Below are 15,738 nucleotides of genomic sequence, written 5' to 3'. Positions count from 1 at the left end.
GAGGAAGGGGGAAAGCATTTATTAAGCATCTACTACATACCAGGTACTGTGCCAAGCACTTTAAAAATATCATATTTAATACTGACACAGTCTTTCCTTCCTCATCAAATTAACTGGGGAGGGGGCATAGTTGGTACATTTGTTCATACCAACAATTTCAGAAAGACCTCTAGAGTTCCAGGGGAGAGTCATACACTATCCTTTCAATAGCCTCTCCTAGAACTTTGTGCTAAATGAGTCTTAATGACATCATAAATAAAATAGAAAAAAATTCTAAGCAGTTGGTTCATAGCATTAAGTTTTTTTTTTTTTTTTTTTTTTTTTTTTTTTTTTTTTAGTTGAAAAGTCCATTCATAAAACTTTTATTCCACTTACATCAACTTAATACACATGTTCTTAACAATTATGCTTGGATTGTTCATGAAAATTTCATAAGACATTAAACAAAGCTAGCCATCATCTCAAGTTATTTCCCTGTTAACTATTTTTACAGCACATGCATGTTAGGCAAGTATCAAAAAAATCACAAAAGCAAAAAACCTAAAAAAAGTTAAATACATGGGTTTTTTGTTTTACTGCTGTGCTTGATATACAGTGACTTTATGAATATCAAGCAATTCATTTTTACTGCATCTTTACTTGTACATTTGTTCTTAGGTTGCCTAAACCATTTAAATACAAATAAAATGAGTGTAGCAAAAATAATGAAAGCGAACAGCAGGTAACTTTACAAATAATGGAATGTGAACCGTTTCTGCCCTTCTCCAGAGTAAATTGACTGGGTTAAAACTTTGTCTTAAGGAACACTTTTGCAACTGCAATCATAAAGGTGTAGACGTTGAGATTGTGTATTCCACAGATACACATGGAATGGTCATGTAATATCTATGGGACATCTGTTTCTACCACAGCCATGAGTGCTCCAACCCTAAAGTACCCACAATAACTACACCTGTGGCTGGAACCAATTATCCCTTTATCCCCCCACCATGACAGACCAATATGTAGGCAGTTTTCTTTGCTTAGACATGGAAACTGTTTTAACACTGGCCTTGTGAAATCACAATGTATATGCCAAACATGTAAAACTTGTATAAAAATTCCATATCCCCATATTGGTCACCTCAGATGAAAACAGATAACTCCCCAAATGTTAACTGGCTCTACTCCCCTAATATTAAACATAAAAACCACATGGGAAATATAGAAATCCAAATAGAAGTAACATAAACCTGTCATAAATCGTAAACAAAAACTATTTGTGGGACAGCATGGATGACAAATGGTCTACTGTGTAAATTTTAGAATGAGGCAGACAAAAGTTGGAAGGCTGGTTAATTCTCCCCTCCTTCTCCTGCTTCAGCTTCATCTCCTTGGGTGTCCGATGTCCACAATGTCAAGTTGTCTCTCAGTAATTGCATTATTAGTGTGCTGTCTTTGTATGATTCTTCACTTAATGTATCAAGTTCAGCAATGGCTTCATCAAAAGCTGTCTTTGCAAGGGAGCAGGCTTTCTCTGGAGAGTTCAGGATCTCATAATAGAACACAGAGAAGTTCAAAGCCAGACCCAATCTTATAGGATGCGTTGGTTGCATCTCCTTTTTGCTGATTTCAAATGCTTCTTGATATGCTTGTTGTGATTGATCCACTATTCCTTTCTTGTCATCACCAGCAGCAACCTCAGCCAAATAACGGTAGTAGTCTCCTTTCATTTTCAAATAGAAAACTTTGCTTTCTGCTTGTGAAGCATTAGGAATCAAGAACTTTTCCAATAGAGACAGTACATCATTGCAGATATCTCTTAGTTCGGTCTCAATTTTCTCTCTGTATTCTCGGGCCATCTGCTGTTTTTTCTCAGCACCTTCCGTCTTTTGCTCAATACTTGAAACAACCCTCCAAGATGACCTTCGGGCCCCTACGACATTTTTGTAAGCAACAGAGAGAAGATTCCTCTCCTCATTGGATAATTCAGCTCCTTGCTCAGTTACAGACTTCATGCAGGCTGCCATGTCATCATATCTCTCAGCCTGCTCAGCCAATTTGGCCTTCTGCACCAGCTCATTTTTATCCATGACTGAATGTTCTGTGCCCGGAGTGAGTGGCGGCGGACGGACGGACGGACGCGGGGTTCAGCGGTCTCTGGGCGGCGGCAGTGGCCAGCATTAAGTTTTTAAAACAATTCTTCTGTTAAGTCTTCAGGGAGGGCCCAGGTCTACCAAAGTTGATAGACCTAGAGATCACTATTAGCTCCAATATAAAATTATTCAAGCCAAGCAAATGTCAATTTAAAACACATAATCTTCAGAGATGGTTCCTAAGTACCTTGAACATATTCCTTTCTATCTCTAGTTGCTGAATTCCCACTGACAATCTACTTTCTAATTCCTTCAGGGTCAGTGGAGACCCCCTCATGATATGGGTCCAAAAACTCTATCTGAAGAGATGGGTGTGAGGCTCCTGAATTTTCTTTATTATTCTTCCCCCATTTCTATCATGAGGCTACAAATTCATACCAATCCAATCTTTCTGACTAATGCCAAATGTTCTAGGCTGAGTCTAATTCAGACCAGTCTTAGAATTAGAATGAAATGAGATACTTGTGACCATCTAATAGTTAACTACTATAAATTTACTTGACAGTAGTATGGAAAGGACAATTCAGCAAGTACACCTTTTAAGGAAAAACCAGCTAGCCTATGTGGGGTGGATTTTCCTATTATCAGCAAAGTTTTCATGGAAGAGTTGGCATTTGAATTGGGCTTTAAGGGATGGTAATCAAGAGAAAGGGGAGACAGAGGGCCCTCAAATATATGGAATGGTGTGAGCAAAGGCTCAGTGACAGGAATACACAGAGTGTGATGAAGGAACATGATAATTGTTCAAATAACCTAGAAAATATGGAATGGAGTGATATGAGGTAAAGGTGAAAAGGTAGGATGCTGCCAATCTGAGGAGGGAATTCCATGTCAATCTAAGGGGATTAAACTTATTGGATAGGCAATAAAGAGTCACTTCAGGGTTTTAAGCAGAGTAATGATGTGATCAGAACCATGCATAAGCAAAATTAAGGTGGCAGTGATATGAAGTATGGAAAGAAGAGAGCTGAAGTATGAAGATGTATAAGGAAGGTATGCTAATCATCTAAGTGCCAGGTGGTAATTAGGGTATTTACTAATGTAGAGGCAGTGAGAATAGAACAGAATGCATTGTAACTGCCTCTGGATATAAGAAAGGGAGAGACAAGAATGGAAAATAACATTAAGATTTTGAACATGAGAAACCAAACGAATAGGGATACTACAAGATACATAATGAAAGTAAAATAAAGAACAGGCTTGCAGGGGAAGATAAGTTTAGTTTTGAACATATTGAGGCAGACATGGTAGGAGGACATGCAAGTGGAAATTTTGTTTTATAAGCAATTGAAAATACTGGTTTAGATAGCTCTCTACACAATTCCTAGTATTTATTACACAGACTTTCTTGAAATGGAAATTTATTGTTAAATATTTTTTAATCCTCTTTTATGTTCTGCTGTGTACATGACATGCTTTTTCTTATTTTATATTTGTTTTAATATTTAAGTTTATAGCATATTTCTTTTTCTTTTCCTGTTGTGTATTTAAGTTCTAGAAAACTTAAAAAAAAAAAATAATGACAGAATATGGGTTTGGATCCCGTAAAAGAAGTAGGCATGCAGATTTGGGAGTAATTTGCATAGATAAAATAGCTGAAGCCAGTAGTTAGGTGATGAAGTGGCTAGAATCAGGAAGTCAGGAAGAGTCATCATCTTGAGTTAAAATCTGGCCTCAGACACTTACTAACTGTGTGACTCTGGACAAGTCACTTCACCCTGTTTGCCTCTGTTTTCTCCTCTGTAAAAATGAACTGAAGAAGGAAATGGCAAACCATTCCACTATCTTTCCCAAGGAAACCCCAAGTGGGGTCATAAAGAATCAGACATGACTGAATAACAAAAAAATAGCTAAAGCCATGAGAGTAAATGGAATTACCACATGAAAGATTATACAGAGAGAAGAGGGTTGAAGACAGAACCTTGGAAGCTCATACTAAGGGATCTGGAAGAGGATGAGTAACTAGCAGTGGCAATCTTAGAGAGAGAGAAAAGGAAACTAAGATTGATCAGTTTCATATACCAAGACAAGAGAATGTGCAGGAGGAGGCAGTGACCAGTAGTGTCAAATGCTGCAGAGACATTAAGGAGGATGACATCATCATGTAGTAGAATGAGCTCTGGATTTGGAGTTGAAGCAACTAGGTATGAATCTCAGGTCTGCCACTTAATTCACTATTTGATTTTGGGCCTTAGCTTTTTCACCTATAAAATGAAGAGTTTGGCCTAGATGACTTTATAGGTCCTCCCCAGCACTCAGGCTATAATCCTATGATCTATGTTTCTATGAGGACTGAAAAAGGGTCATTGGATTTAACAACTGAGACATCTTCTGTGGCTCTTGACTGAATAATTTCAGTGTAACTGTGGGAATGGGAGTCATGTAAGAGACTGAGAAAAGAGTAAGTGGTGAGGAGGTAGAGTCAAAGGTAAAAATAAATTTTTCAAGAAGCTTTCCTGGGAAGAGGAGGAAAGAGATAAGATGGCAGCTGGATGGAGTATAAGGGTCAAAGTCAGGCCTCTTTTCTCAAAGAGCAAAATGTATGGAGAATAAGAGGAATCCAGTTTGTCTCGGTTTGGATAACTGAGGTTTCTTTGCTCTCTAGTTAAGTTGGTTAAAGGAAAACTGATTGGTGGAAATTATCTTTTAAAAATGATCATTTCAGGGGGCAGAGCCAAAATGGTGGAGTAAAAGCAAGGAATTCCCTGAGTTCTCCAAATACCTGTAAAAATACTATAAACAAATTCTAGAGTTACAAACCCACAAAATGACAGAGTGAAACAAATCTCTAGCCCAAGACAACCTGGAAAGTTGACAGGAGGGGTCTTTCATACGGGGGTGCAGTCCAGTGTGGGACACACTAGCACAGATGGGCCAGAGTAGGCCTCAGGGGATTGAATCATTTGGCAGCTATGGCATTTTCCAGACTTCTCAACCCACGAACACCAAAAAGGTCAGTAGGAAAATTCTGTGGGACTTGAGTGAAAGAGGAGCAGAAAGTCTGGCTGGATCTGGTCCCAGGCCCAGAGCAGTGGGGGTGATGGCAGCAGCAGCAGCAAAGGCTGCTTCCAGAGCTCTGGGTCCACAGACAGTGGGGGATTGAGACATTGACACACAATCCCTGAAGCCTGGGAAAGTACACCCACCCCCACTTCCACCCCCACCCCCACTGGAAACAGAGTCCTACCTTGACAAAGAGTTAGAAAGTCAAGTGCTTAATTGGGAAGATAAGTAAATATCATAAAAGAACTCAGACAAGAGAATCTTACTTTGGTGACAAGGAAGATGAGGGCATTCAACCAGAGGAGGACAGCAGAGTCAAAGCTCCTATATCAAAAGCCTCCAAGAGGAATATGAATTGGTAGAAGGTCGTGGAGGAGTTCAAAGGATTTTGAAAATCAAGTAAGAGAAGTAGAGGAAAAATTGGGAAGAGAAATGAGAGTGATGTAAGAAAATCATGAAAATCAAGTCAACAGCTTGCAAAAATACTGAAGAAAATAACATCTTAAAAATAGGCTAACCCAAATGGTAAAAGAAGTTCAAAAAGTCAATGAGGGGAAAAATACCTTAAGAAACAGAATTGGTCAAATGGACAAGAAGATCCAAAAATTCACCAAAGAAAATAATTCCTTCAAAATTAGAATGGAGCAAATGGAAGCTAATGATTTTATGAGAAGTCAAGAAATGATAAAACAGAGCCAAAAGAATGAAAAAATAAGAGACAATGTGAAATATCTCATTGGAAAAATCAACGACATGGAAAAGAGATCCAGGAGAGAATTTAAATATTATTGGACTACCTGAAAGCCATAAACAAAAAAAGAGCCTAGACAGTATGTTTCAAGAAATTATCAAGGAAAACAACCCTGACTTTCTAGCACCAGAGGGTAAAATAGAAATGGAAAGAATCCACTGATCACCTCCTGAAAGGGATCCTAAAAGGAATACTCTTAAGCCTATTGTAGCCAAATTCCAGAGTTCTCAGATAAAGGAGAAAATATTACAAGCAGCCAGAAAGTAACAACACAAGTATTGCAGAAAGACAATCAGGATAATATAAGATCTAATAGCTTCTACATTAAGGGATCTAAGGGCTTGGAATATGATTTTCTGGAGTTCAGAGGAGCTAGAATTAAAATCAAGGATTATCTTCCCAGCAAAATTGAGTATAATCCTTCAGGGGAAAAAATGGCTCTTCAATGAAATAGAGAACTTTCAAGTGTTCTTAATGAAAAGACCAGAGCTGAATAGAAAATTTGACTTTCAAATATAAGAATCAAGAGAAGCATGAAAAGGTAAATAGGAAAGAGAAACCGTAAACGACTTATTAAAATTGAACTGTTTATATTCCTATATGGAAAGATGATATTTGTAACTCATGAGACCTTTCTCAGTATTAGGGTAATTGGAGGAAATAGATACAGACAGACAGACAGACAGATAGATAGACAGACAGACAGACAGACAGATAGATAGATGCACAAGATGAGTTGAATATGAAGGGATGATATATAAGAAATAAAATTAAGGAGTGAGAGAGGAATATATTGGGAGAAGGAGAAAGAAAGAGGTAGAATGGGGTAAATTATCTCATATAAAAGAGGCAAGAAAAAAGTTTCATAATGGAGGGGAAGAATGGGGAGGTGAGAAGGAATGAGTGAACCTTATTCTCATTGGATTTGGCTTAAGGAGGAAATAACATATACATTCATTTGGGTATCTTACATTACAGGAAAGTAAGAGGGAAGAGGATAAGATGGGGAATGAAAGAAGAGAGGACAAATTGAAGGAGGAGGTATACAGAAGCAAACACTTTAGAAAAGTGACAGTGTCAAAGGAGAAACAGAATAAGGTGAGGGGCAGGATAGGATGGAGGGAAATCTAGTTAGTCTCTCACAACATGATTATTATGGAAATGTTTTGCATAATTACATATGTATAACCTATATTGAATTGCTTGTCCTCTCAATGTGGGAGGGTGGGGAGGGAAGAAGGGAGAGAATTTGGAACTCAAAATTTAAAAACAAATGTTAAAAAATTGCTTTTACATGCAACTGGGAAATAAAATATATAGGCAATGGGGTATAGAAATCTATCTTGCCCTTCAAGAAAGTAAAGGGGAAGGGGATAAGAGGGGGATGATAAAAGGGAGAGCAGATTAGGGGAAGGGGCAATCACAATCATGCCATCTTCAGGTGGCAGAAGGGAAAGATGAAGAGAAAATTTGAAACTCAAAATCTTACAGAAATGAATGTTGAAAACTTAAATAAATAAATTTAAATCTTAAAAAAATGATCATTTTAAAAGTCCATTCCCTTTAAATCACTAGGATCTGGTGGTATGCAACCCTTAAGAACCCAAGAATTTGTTTCCTTAACGTATTTATGAATGTTTCCTTAAGTATTTAAAAAAATTATGACTAAATAAATTTCACAAATTAGAAAAAAATTTTCAGAAAAAGGAAAATTATCACACCAGAAATTGAAAAGAATTAGCATAGAGTCAACTGATCTGATAAAAAACACAGACATGATCATTAACTCTAGTTACCTAAAATCCAAGTACAAATCAGAATTGATATCCTATTACTATGAGAAAGTAATATGGAAATAATGCATAAAGAGGGAAAAAGAGATTGTATTCATCATAAACTACACCATTACAGGACAAGCGCAACTTAAGAAAGTGAAGATACTGGATAAGTCAGAAAAGAGCTTTGAGTAATCACAGTGGGAAATTTTCCTTGTGATATGATTTCAGGGTGAGGAAGGATGCTTTGTGCCTTCTGCCTCTCTCTCTCACTGGTTTACAATTGCTTTAAATTGCATGAGTAGAAATTTATTCATTTGATTGAAGGCACTTATTTCTGTTGAAATGTAAAGCACATGGAGCTCTATTAATCATTTACACTTTAATATGAATGATTTTGTATGACTCTTTTCTAAAGACAACTTTTTATAAGTGACAGAATTGATAGTCTCTAAAGGAAGATGTGGAGGTGGAAAGAAGCCCATGTTGGGGAGAAATGGCACAGAGATGGGCAAGTAGGTATTTTGGAGACACACCTAGCTTACTTAATTTTGCTTTGGCCTTATGAAGTTAAACCAGTCTTTCAAGTACCCAGCTAGTCAAAATGAATAATTTACATGAAGCAAATAGTAAAACCCCGTAATAAAATTTCTTTTTACTATCTGTGTCCCTCCTAGCTAAGTGAACAAATGGTTATTTTAAAAGAAGCATGCAACAGGGCAAATACTTTGTATATAATTTCATGACTAGCATAAGAGGAATAGAAATTATTTCATGTAGAGAAGAGGACTGATAAATTATTCAACAATCTACGAGTATGTGAACTATTATTGTAAGAAGCATACTATCCTCCATTTCTACCAAACAACGAAAATACAAGAGGGAGAGGTTTAGAATGGGTGAAAGAGTATTTTTAGAGAATATTTTGCTGAATATTGGCACAGGCTACTGAGACTTTGGAATCTCTTTTCTTCAAAATTTCAAGGTGTATTTCACTCTCATATTTTTTGGATAACTGTAAACCTGCTCAGCAGAACAAACCTAAATTAGATAGTATCTTGACATGACCTTTTCTAATTCTTCACATCATGGCCCCATAATTCTTTTGGATGACCCTAAACATTTGTTTGCTGAATCATGAGCCTGCAGATTAGATAGAGATAATTTTAAGATGCATTCACAGATCATACATGCAGTAAGTAGCAGACAGAGATTTTAATCCAGGTTCTATGACTCCAGATCTAATAGTTTTCCCCCATGCCATACTCAGTTGTTCCTTAACAGTTCAAATTCATTTCATTTCAATTCAATTCCAAGAACATCTATTAAATGCCTATTGTGTGTAACTGACTGTCCTAGCTCCTAGAGATATAAAGACAAAAAAATATTTCCTGCCCTCAAGGAATTGAAATTACTGAGGAAATAAAACATGAGCACAATAAGGAAATATAAGGCAATTTGAAGATAGATAATTTCATTAATAACATGATTTTGTGGAGGAAACAGCCCTGAGAATATTGAAGAAAGCTAAGTTTTCAGAAAGATTAGAATGGAAGCATACCACAATGCAACAAAGTTTTCCTGATAAAAGTTCTCAAATTTTGTTTGTTTCAATCATTTTAGCAAGACAACATTGGCTAAGTACATAAGAAATGAAGCAAGTTTATTTCAAATGATACTAACAGAGTGGCAACTGATCAAATTCTACCCCAGGAAGCTTTCCTATTGGTCAGACACTTCCAGGTTTTCATTGGTGGTCTGGCTGAGTTACTTGCCAAAACTCCTATGCAGTGGGGCAACCTAAGTGCTTTTCAAGATATTTGCCAGACTGAGATTCATGCTAAGTTACAAGCTGCCCAAAGATAAGTCCTTGAAAACAGTTAAGCTTCCCAGAGTGGTTTATCATTTTAAAATCAAATTATATTTCAAATGAGTTCTCCTATAATGATATGAAAACAAGGTCTTATTCTTTACAGGCAACGAGCAATTGGACAAATCTTTAGTTTTAGTAAAACAGTAGCTAAATATACCAGGCTTTTAGGTGGCACAGTAGATAGAGGGTCAGGCCTGAAGTTAGGAAGACTCATCTTCCTGAGTCCAAATCTGGCTTCAGACACTTACTAGCTATGTAACTCTGGACAAGTTACATAACCCTGTTTGCCTCAGTTACCTCATCTGTAAAATGAGACAGAAAAGGAAATGACAATTCTGGTATCTTTGCCACGAAAACCCTCAATGGGGTCACAAAGAGTTGGACATGATTGAAATGACTGAACAACAAAAATCTAAACATACCAATATGGTGAATATTTATGAAGTTGCTCACAAACCAATGAAACGTGACTACATTTAGGATGAATGAACTGCAAAGACAATCTTCCTCTAGGTGCTCATGAAAGACGACTTGACTGAGAATGAATGCAACTGACTTTTACTAAACTGTGGCTAGGGGTATCAGAGGGGGTGGGTTATGTTTCGTGCAAGGCACTATGCTATTATAATAGGCAGCTGTATTTTGTTTTTACTCAAGTTATCCTCAGTTTACTGATGCTCTGTAAAATGACCTCTATGTCAACCTGAGATATTACTTTAGTAAAGCACTTTAGAGCAAGACTGGACTTCTTTTAAGAAGTTACTATAATTACCCACAGGGCAGTGATTTTGTCTGTGTATTTTTCCCCTTCCCTGTACAGTTCTTGGCACAGTGCCTTGAGCATTAGGTATTTAATGTTTTCTGAGTGACTGAATAAAAAAACAACTTACAAAGTAAAGGGGTAGTTCTTAGTGATAAGACATCAATCAGCTAGATGTTTTTATATTAATTTCTATGAAACCTGTATATTGCTTCCATTGATCTGGAATTAGAGAATTGAGTCACTGAAATAAATGCAAAGGATCTGAACACATAAGGTGCTAGAATTTGAATCGGTCAACTTGAGTTCAAGTCCTCATTTTGTCAGATACTATTTGTATGACCTTGGGAAAGTCATTTCCCTCTTAGAGCCCCAGTTTCCTCATCTGTGAAATGGGAATAATAGTCCTTGTTCTACCTGTCTCAGAGTTGTGAAAAGATATATTGAAGCACTATATAAATTGATAATATTATTAGAATGATAACTTGGTAAATGGTGTACCAGGCCATCTCTCTGCCCTTTCCTGGTGTGTGAATATTGCTGATGTGTCTCTAGCTTTTCAAACCCTGAAGTTAGGAATCTATCTATACCTACATGTGCATAGGCACGCACACGTGTGTATATGTATATACATAAAAAAACATGTTTGTAGATGCCCAGTTTAAAAATGAAGCATAGAAGAAATCAATATAATTAATTCATTAATTCTAATTAATAGAAGTAGCAAAATATAATTACATAGAATTACATAGAAGTAAGAAAAAATGTAGAAATTTCATGAGACGAAGAAAATATTTCTAGCACTATAGGTTGAAGTTACCACCAATATAAACATCTATTGATTTTTACCATTAACCCTGTTCATATACACACTTGCAGGAACATATACAAAGTCTTGAGAAAATGCTATTGAAAACCTTCTACAGCTTCTCAGAGAGAAAGCATGGGGTCAGGTAGCATATGAGGGATTAGCATCCTTCGTAGACTCCATAGGCACATGAATAAATCAAAACGGTGCATCAAAGATTGTATTACCTCAGGCATATTTTGTTATGATTTTTAGCAAGTTAAATCTCCAGTCTCATGAAGTTTTCTTTTCCCCCCATTTCTTGTGTTTGCTGAAATAACACTGGACAGGAATTCTGAAGCCTCTCTATCACTCCTTGGGAATTGCTTTCTTAGGAAATACTCCTGCCTCATCATTGCCATCATGTTAAATTCTGATCTGACTGAGCAGCTCATTATCATTCAGTCCATGTTTTCCCTGCACAGCAACCCCCTCTTTCTGTACACACAAACCCACGGCTGCAGTGTTAGGGTTGAAATGGGGGGGGGGGGGGCGAAGAAAGCAAATGAACTCCAAGAAAACTTGCCTTTCTAACTCAGACAGTAAAGATTACTGTTATGTTGGGGATTCCCCCCTCCCCCTCCTAGATCAACACAACACGTCAATTAAAGCGGTGCCGCAAATATTGATTTACTCTTGGTACAGAAGGTACTAAACTGCAGAAAAGACTTGGATGATAGGAAATAACTTCCTGAGAGGGACAGCGTTATTTAAATCGAGACTTCACTGGGGAGGATGCAAAACTCTGAGATCCTGGATGCCTGAAAGAGAACTGCAGCTGCAGAAAGGCTGGGGGATACTTGGCTCCACCGCGCTTTGTTTTCCTACCGCATGAAGCCCAGACTGCCTTTTTTCTTCTTTCCACAAGACTTAACACACCAGCAGCAATGACCATGGAACTTGCAGAACAGCTGGGGAGGGAATCATTCTGTATTGCATCTTTTTTGGATGTTATTACTCAGTACAGACCACCACTTTCTTCTTACTTTGGGTAAGTGAAATTAAGTTACCAGTAACAAAAGGGAAGTGGGGAGGGGGTGGATAAAAGGTGGGACAGAGGGAGGGAGGCAGCTGGGGCAGGAGAGGAGAAGGGGAGAGTTCAAATAACACAAAGGGTGAATCCCCTAAGTTTTTGTTCCAGTTCCAGGGGGATTTGTACATTTCATTTCATATACATAGTTCAAGACTTGGACTTTATGTCATTGATGAAAGGGGGCTAAGATTTATTTGACTCAATCCATGGAGTTGTTACTAACTTAGCTTTGTCTAGCTTCTGAAGGAAATATACAGAGTTGGAGGGAATCAGGAGGAGTTGAGATGATGAATGATTTGGCAGAGCTGATGCCCAAGAAGAGAACAGAAAGATCATTTGAAGGTCTAGTTGCCAAATAAAGTAGGAGCTTCTTTGAACCCCTTATTCAGCAATCTGTTATTCTCTTTTCAATCTCATCTAGTCTATCTCAAATGACTGACTCTCCTAAACTATTAGTTATGACCGTACACTGCAGTGGATTCTTGGAAAGGGTTTCTTATGAGGATCTGAACCCTATACCATGATACCAAGTACTAGATGATTTCTAAAGATCCTTCAACTTTATGATTACCTCTCCTCAGGCTCTAATTCAGTAGACAAATCTTTGGGTATTATTTTGCCATGGGCAGTTTCTTTCTCTTTTTTTGACACAAATAGTTTAGGACTTCAAGAGCCCAGAGTACCTGAATGGCACCGTACTTTATGCCAAAAAAGAAGGGAATCAAATGAAAACTTATTTCTCAGCAATTTCACAGTGCACAAAAGTAAAATTCCATGAGGCATACAGTGTAGTTATCATTCCCATTTTATAGATGAGGCAACTGAGGTTTAAAAAGGTGAAGTACTTGCCTCCTAGGAAGTGTTAGAAACAGGATTTAAATCTAGATCTCTTGATTCTTTATCCAATGCTCCTTCAACTACACTTCAACATATGGATGATGCATTGGCCGGCTCTCCATAATCTACATCAACTTGCCTGTCTGTAACTATTATACTAGCGGCCAGCATTACACTTCCCATCAGTGTTCCATCTTGATTATTTCCTTCTGTTTATCTGACATTTCCTTCTTCCTCCAGTCTAATGTCCCAACATAAGTCAAACAATTAGCTGGATTCCAAATTCTGCATAGAGACAATAAGGACACTGGAAGATGGAGAGAGGGAGAAGAGTATGAATTTAATATTCCTTCCAAAGGACCTCTGGAACACCTCCTTATAAATTTGAACATAGGATCTCTATGTGTCATAGTAATAATAGGTTGTGTTTGTTTTTTTCCATTGTAATCTCTCATGTTTTCAAAGTATTCTTATGTGGAAGGGGGAATAGGTAGGAAACTTGGATTAAGAGGATGGCTCAGTAGCATGAATACAAAGTACTTTTGACACAACACCCCTGTAAAGTAAATAGTGCAGGTATTGCTACTTATATTTTATAGAGGAAGAAACTGAGGCACAAAGGGATGGAAATGATCACCCAGGTCACATGAATCATAAGTAATTGGCCAGAACCAAAACTCAAACCTAAGTCTTCTGATTCTGCACTTAGTCTTCTTTTATATTATGCTATTGCCATATCTATTTCCTGACTGACAGTGAAGTGCTCCATCTAATCACAGAGTCACAAGCTAGAAGATAATCGAAATACTAGTCCAAACCCTTCTTTCTACAGATGAAGGAAATGAAGCCCAGAGAGGTTTCCTCTTGACAAAGTCACTCAGAGAAGAGCTTATATTTGAATCCTGTAAATTTGCATTCTAACTCCAAATCCAACATTACTATTCCACCAAGAGGTGACAGACCAGCAATCATATCTCTAGATCAGGAGTTCTCAAAATGGTACTATTTTGATATATACTTATTTATACTTTCATATACTTACTACTTATCTATTTCTTACTATTTTGATAACTGCATGTCAGTGTAACTGGTTTATTTTATGCATTTAATAACATTCTGAGAATGGGTCCATACATTTCACTTGATTGCCAAAGAGGGATCCATTTTACATAAAGGTTAAGAACCCTTGCCACAAAGACCTTTTGACTCCAACATGGGCAGCCAGTGTAAACCAAACCTGGTGATAAATGACAAAGTACAGATCAAGGTGACTTTCTGCAGGGATATCTTTTCTGATCAGAGTTAGAAGGCTCAGTATCTCACTTGGAATATAAAAAAAGAGTAAGTCCTAGGTTAACAGAAACCTTCCCAGGAGCCTCAAGCTTCTCTAGTCAAGCAAACCTCTAGGGTCCCATCAGAGAGACATCAGAATAAAAAACAGAGTAACTTTCTGTAAAATAACCAAAATAACCAATAGTAGCCTATGCAGTGCACTTACCTGGGAGTTAGGCAGCTTGGTCCCAGATCTATAACTTACTAGTTATGTGACCACACGTAAGTCACTTGCTGTCAATAGACTTCCTTCTCTGTTAAGTGAGACGTTGGATTAAATAATCTCTATGGTTCCTTCCAGGTTGAATATTCTGTAAGAGACTTTCAGAAATCTAGTCTTAGGACCCAGAATCCATCCTTAAATTGTTCCCTCCTCATGTAGTGGATAAAATAGGGATAGGGACTAGACCTGTGATTTCATTGAGAGAGGGATCTTCCTGATGAGGAAAACTTTACCAAGGCAACTTAATAAACTTAAATAATTGCCTAAAGCCCTATCTGCTTAAGTGACTAGACTAGGGTCATAGAACCAGTATGTGTTTGAGATGGAACTTGAATCCAAGTGTACCTTTTCTGAGGCCAGCTTCTCTTTCCCTTTCCCCAGGTTGCCTCTCCATGCAAGAGACTGCTTATTAATAGAACTTTTCCCTAGTGAATAATCTTTCAGATTTATAGAATATTAGAGTTAGAAGAGATCTTAGAGATTATCCAGTTCAAGACCATTTTATCACCTTCAAGGGAGGTTCTTGTCAGAAGTCAAGGCCCTGCCACCTTTCTCCATACCTATACCCACTCAACCTTTGCCATCATATATTTGGCTTTAGGTTGTGTCAGTGGAACAGAATGTAGCAGTGGATGCCAAATGTCCTGTCGAGTCCTGTTCAGGGAAGCAAAAGATGATGACCTACAAGGAGGAAATGTATAAGAACCATCAGTTCCTAAGGAAGGAGCCTCCACTGCTGTGTTGAAGCCAGCTGGAGCTGTTGGTTCCTGGGGTAGCCAGGCTGTTGAGAACTCCTCTCTCCTTCTGCCCGAGTTTTTTTCTCTCTCCAACTCCCCTCCCTGTCCTTAAGGTGAAGCAACCCCAGCCATATGGTATGTAGCTTCGGAAGGGAGCTTGGGCTGTGTCTAGGGAGAGAGGCTAGAGAGAGGGAGAGGGAGAGGGAGAGGGAGAGAGAGAGAGAGAGAGATCACGCCCGCCAGATATGGGAGTAGTCTCAGCAAACAAAAGGCTCATGGATTTCTTCTGGTCTCCTTCGAAAGAAGGAGGTGGAGAAACTCTACCTACCATCCCGAGCAAGGGAATAGGAGCAAGGGGGCTTGAGGTGGAGGCGATTTAGAGGGCCTGGGGCAGAATCCATTGCAAAGAGGTTATCCCAAGGAAGGGCGTCT

General features: G+C 38.0%; 1 protein-coding gene across 1 annotated transcript; it reads right to left on the bottom strand.

Moving 5' to 3' along the window:
- Window positions 1-346: 346 nt before the first annotated feature.
- Window positions 347-2,156, bottom strand: LOC140514234 (14-3-3 protein zeta/delta). The gene has a single exon (XM_072624363.1). The coding sequence runs from the start codon at window positions 2,070-2,072 to the stop codon at window positions 1,335-1,337; it is 738 nt and encodes a 245-aa protein (XP_072480464.1). The 5' UTR covers window positions 2,073-2,156; the 3' UTR covers window positions 347-1,334.
- Between the last annotated feature and the right edge of the window lie 13,582 nt (window positions 2,157-15,738).

This window comes from Notamacropus eugenii, chromosome 7 (assembly GCF_028372415.1).
Source record: "Notamacropus eugenii isolate mMacEug1 chromosome 7, mMacEug1.pri_v2, whole genome shotgun sequence".
Taxonomy (NCBI): Eukaryota; Metazoa; Chordata; class Mammalia; order Diprotodontia; family Macropodidae; genus Notamacropus; species Notamacropus eugenii.
This window is presented reverse-complemented; position numbering and strand designations above follow the sequence as displayed.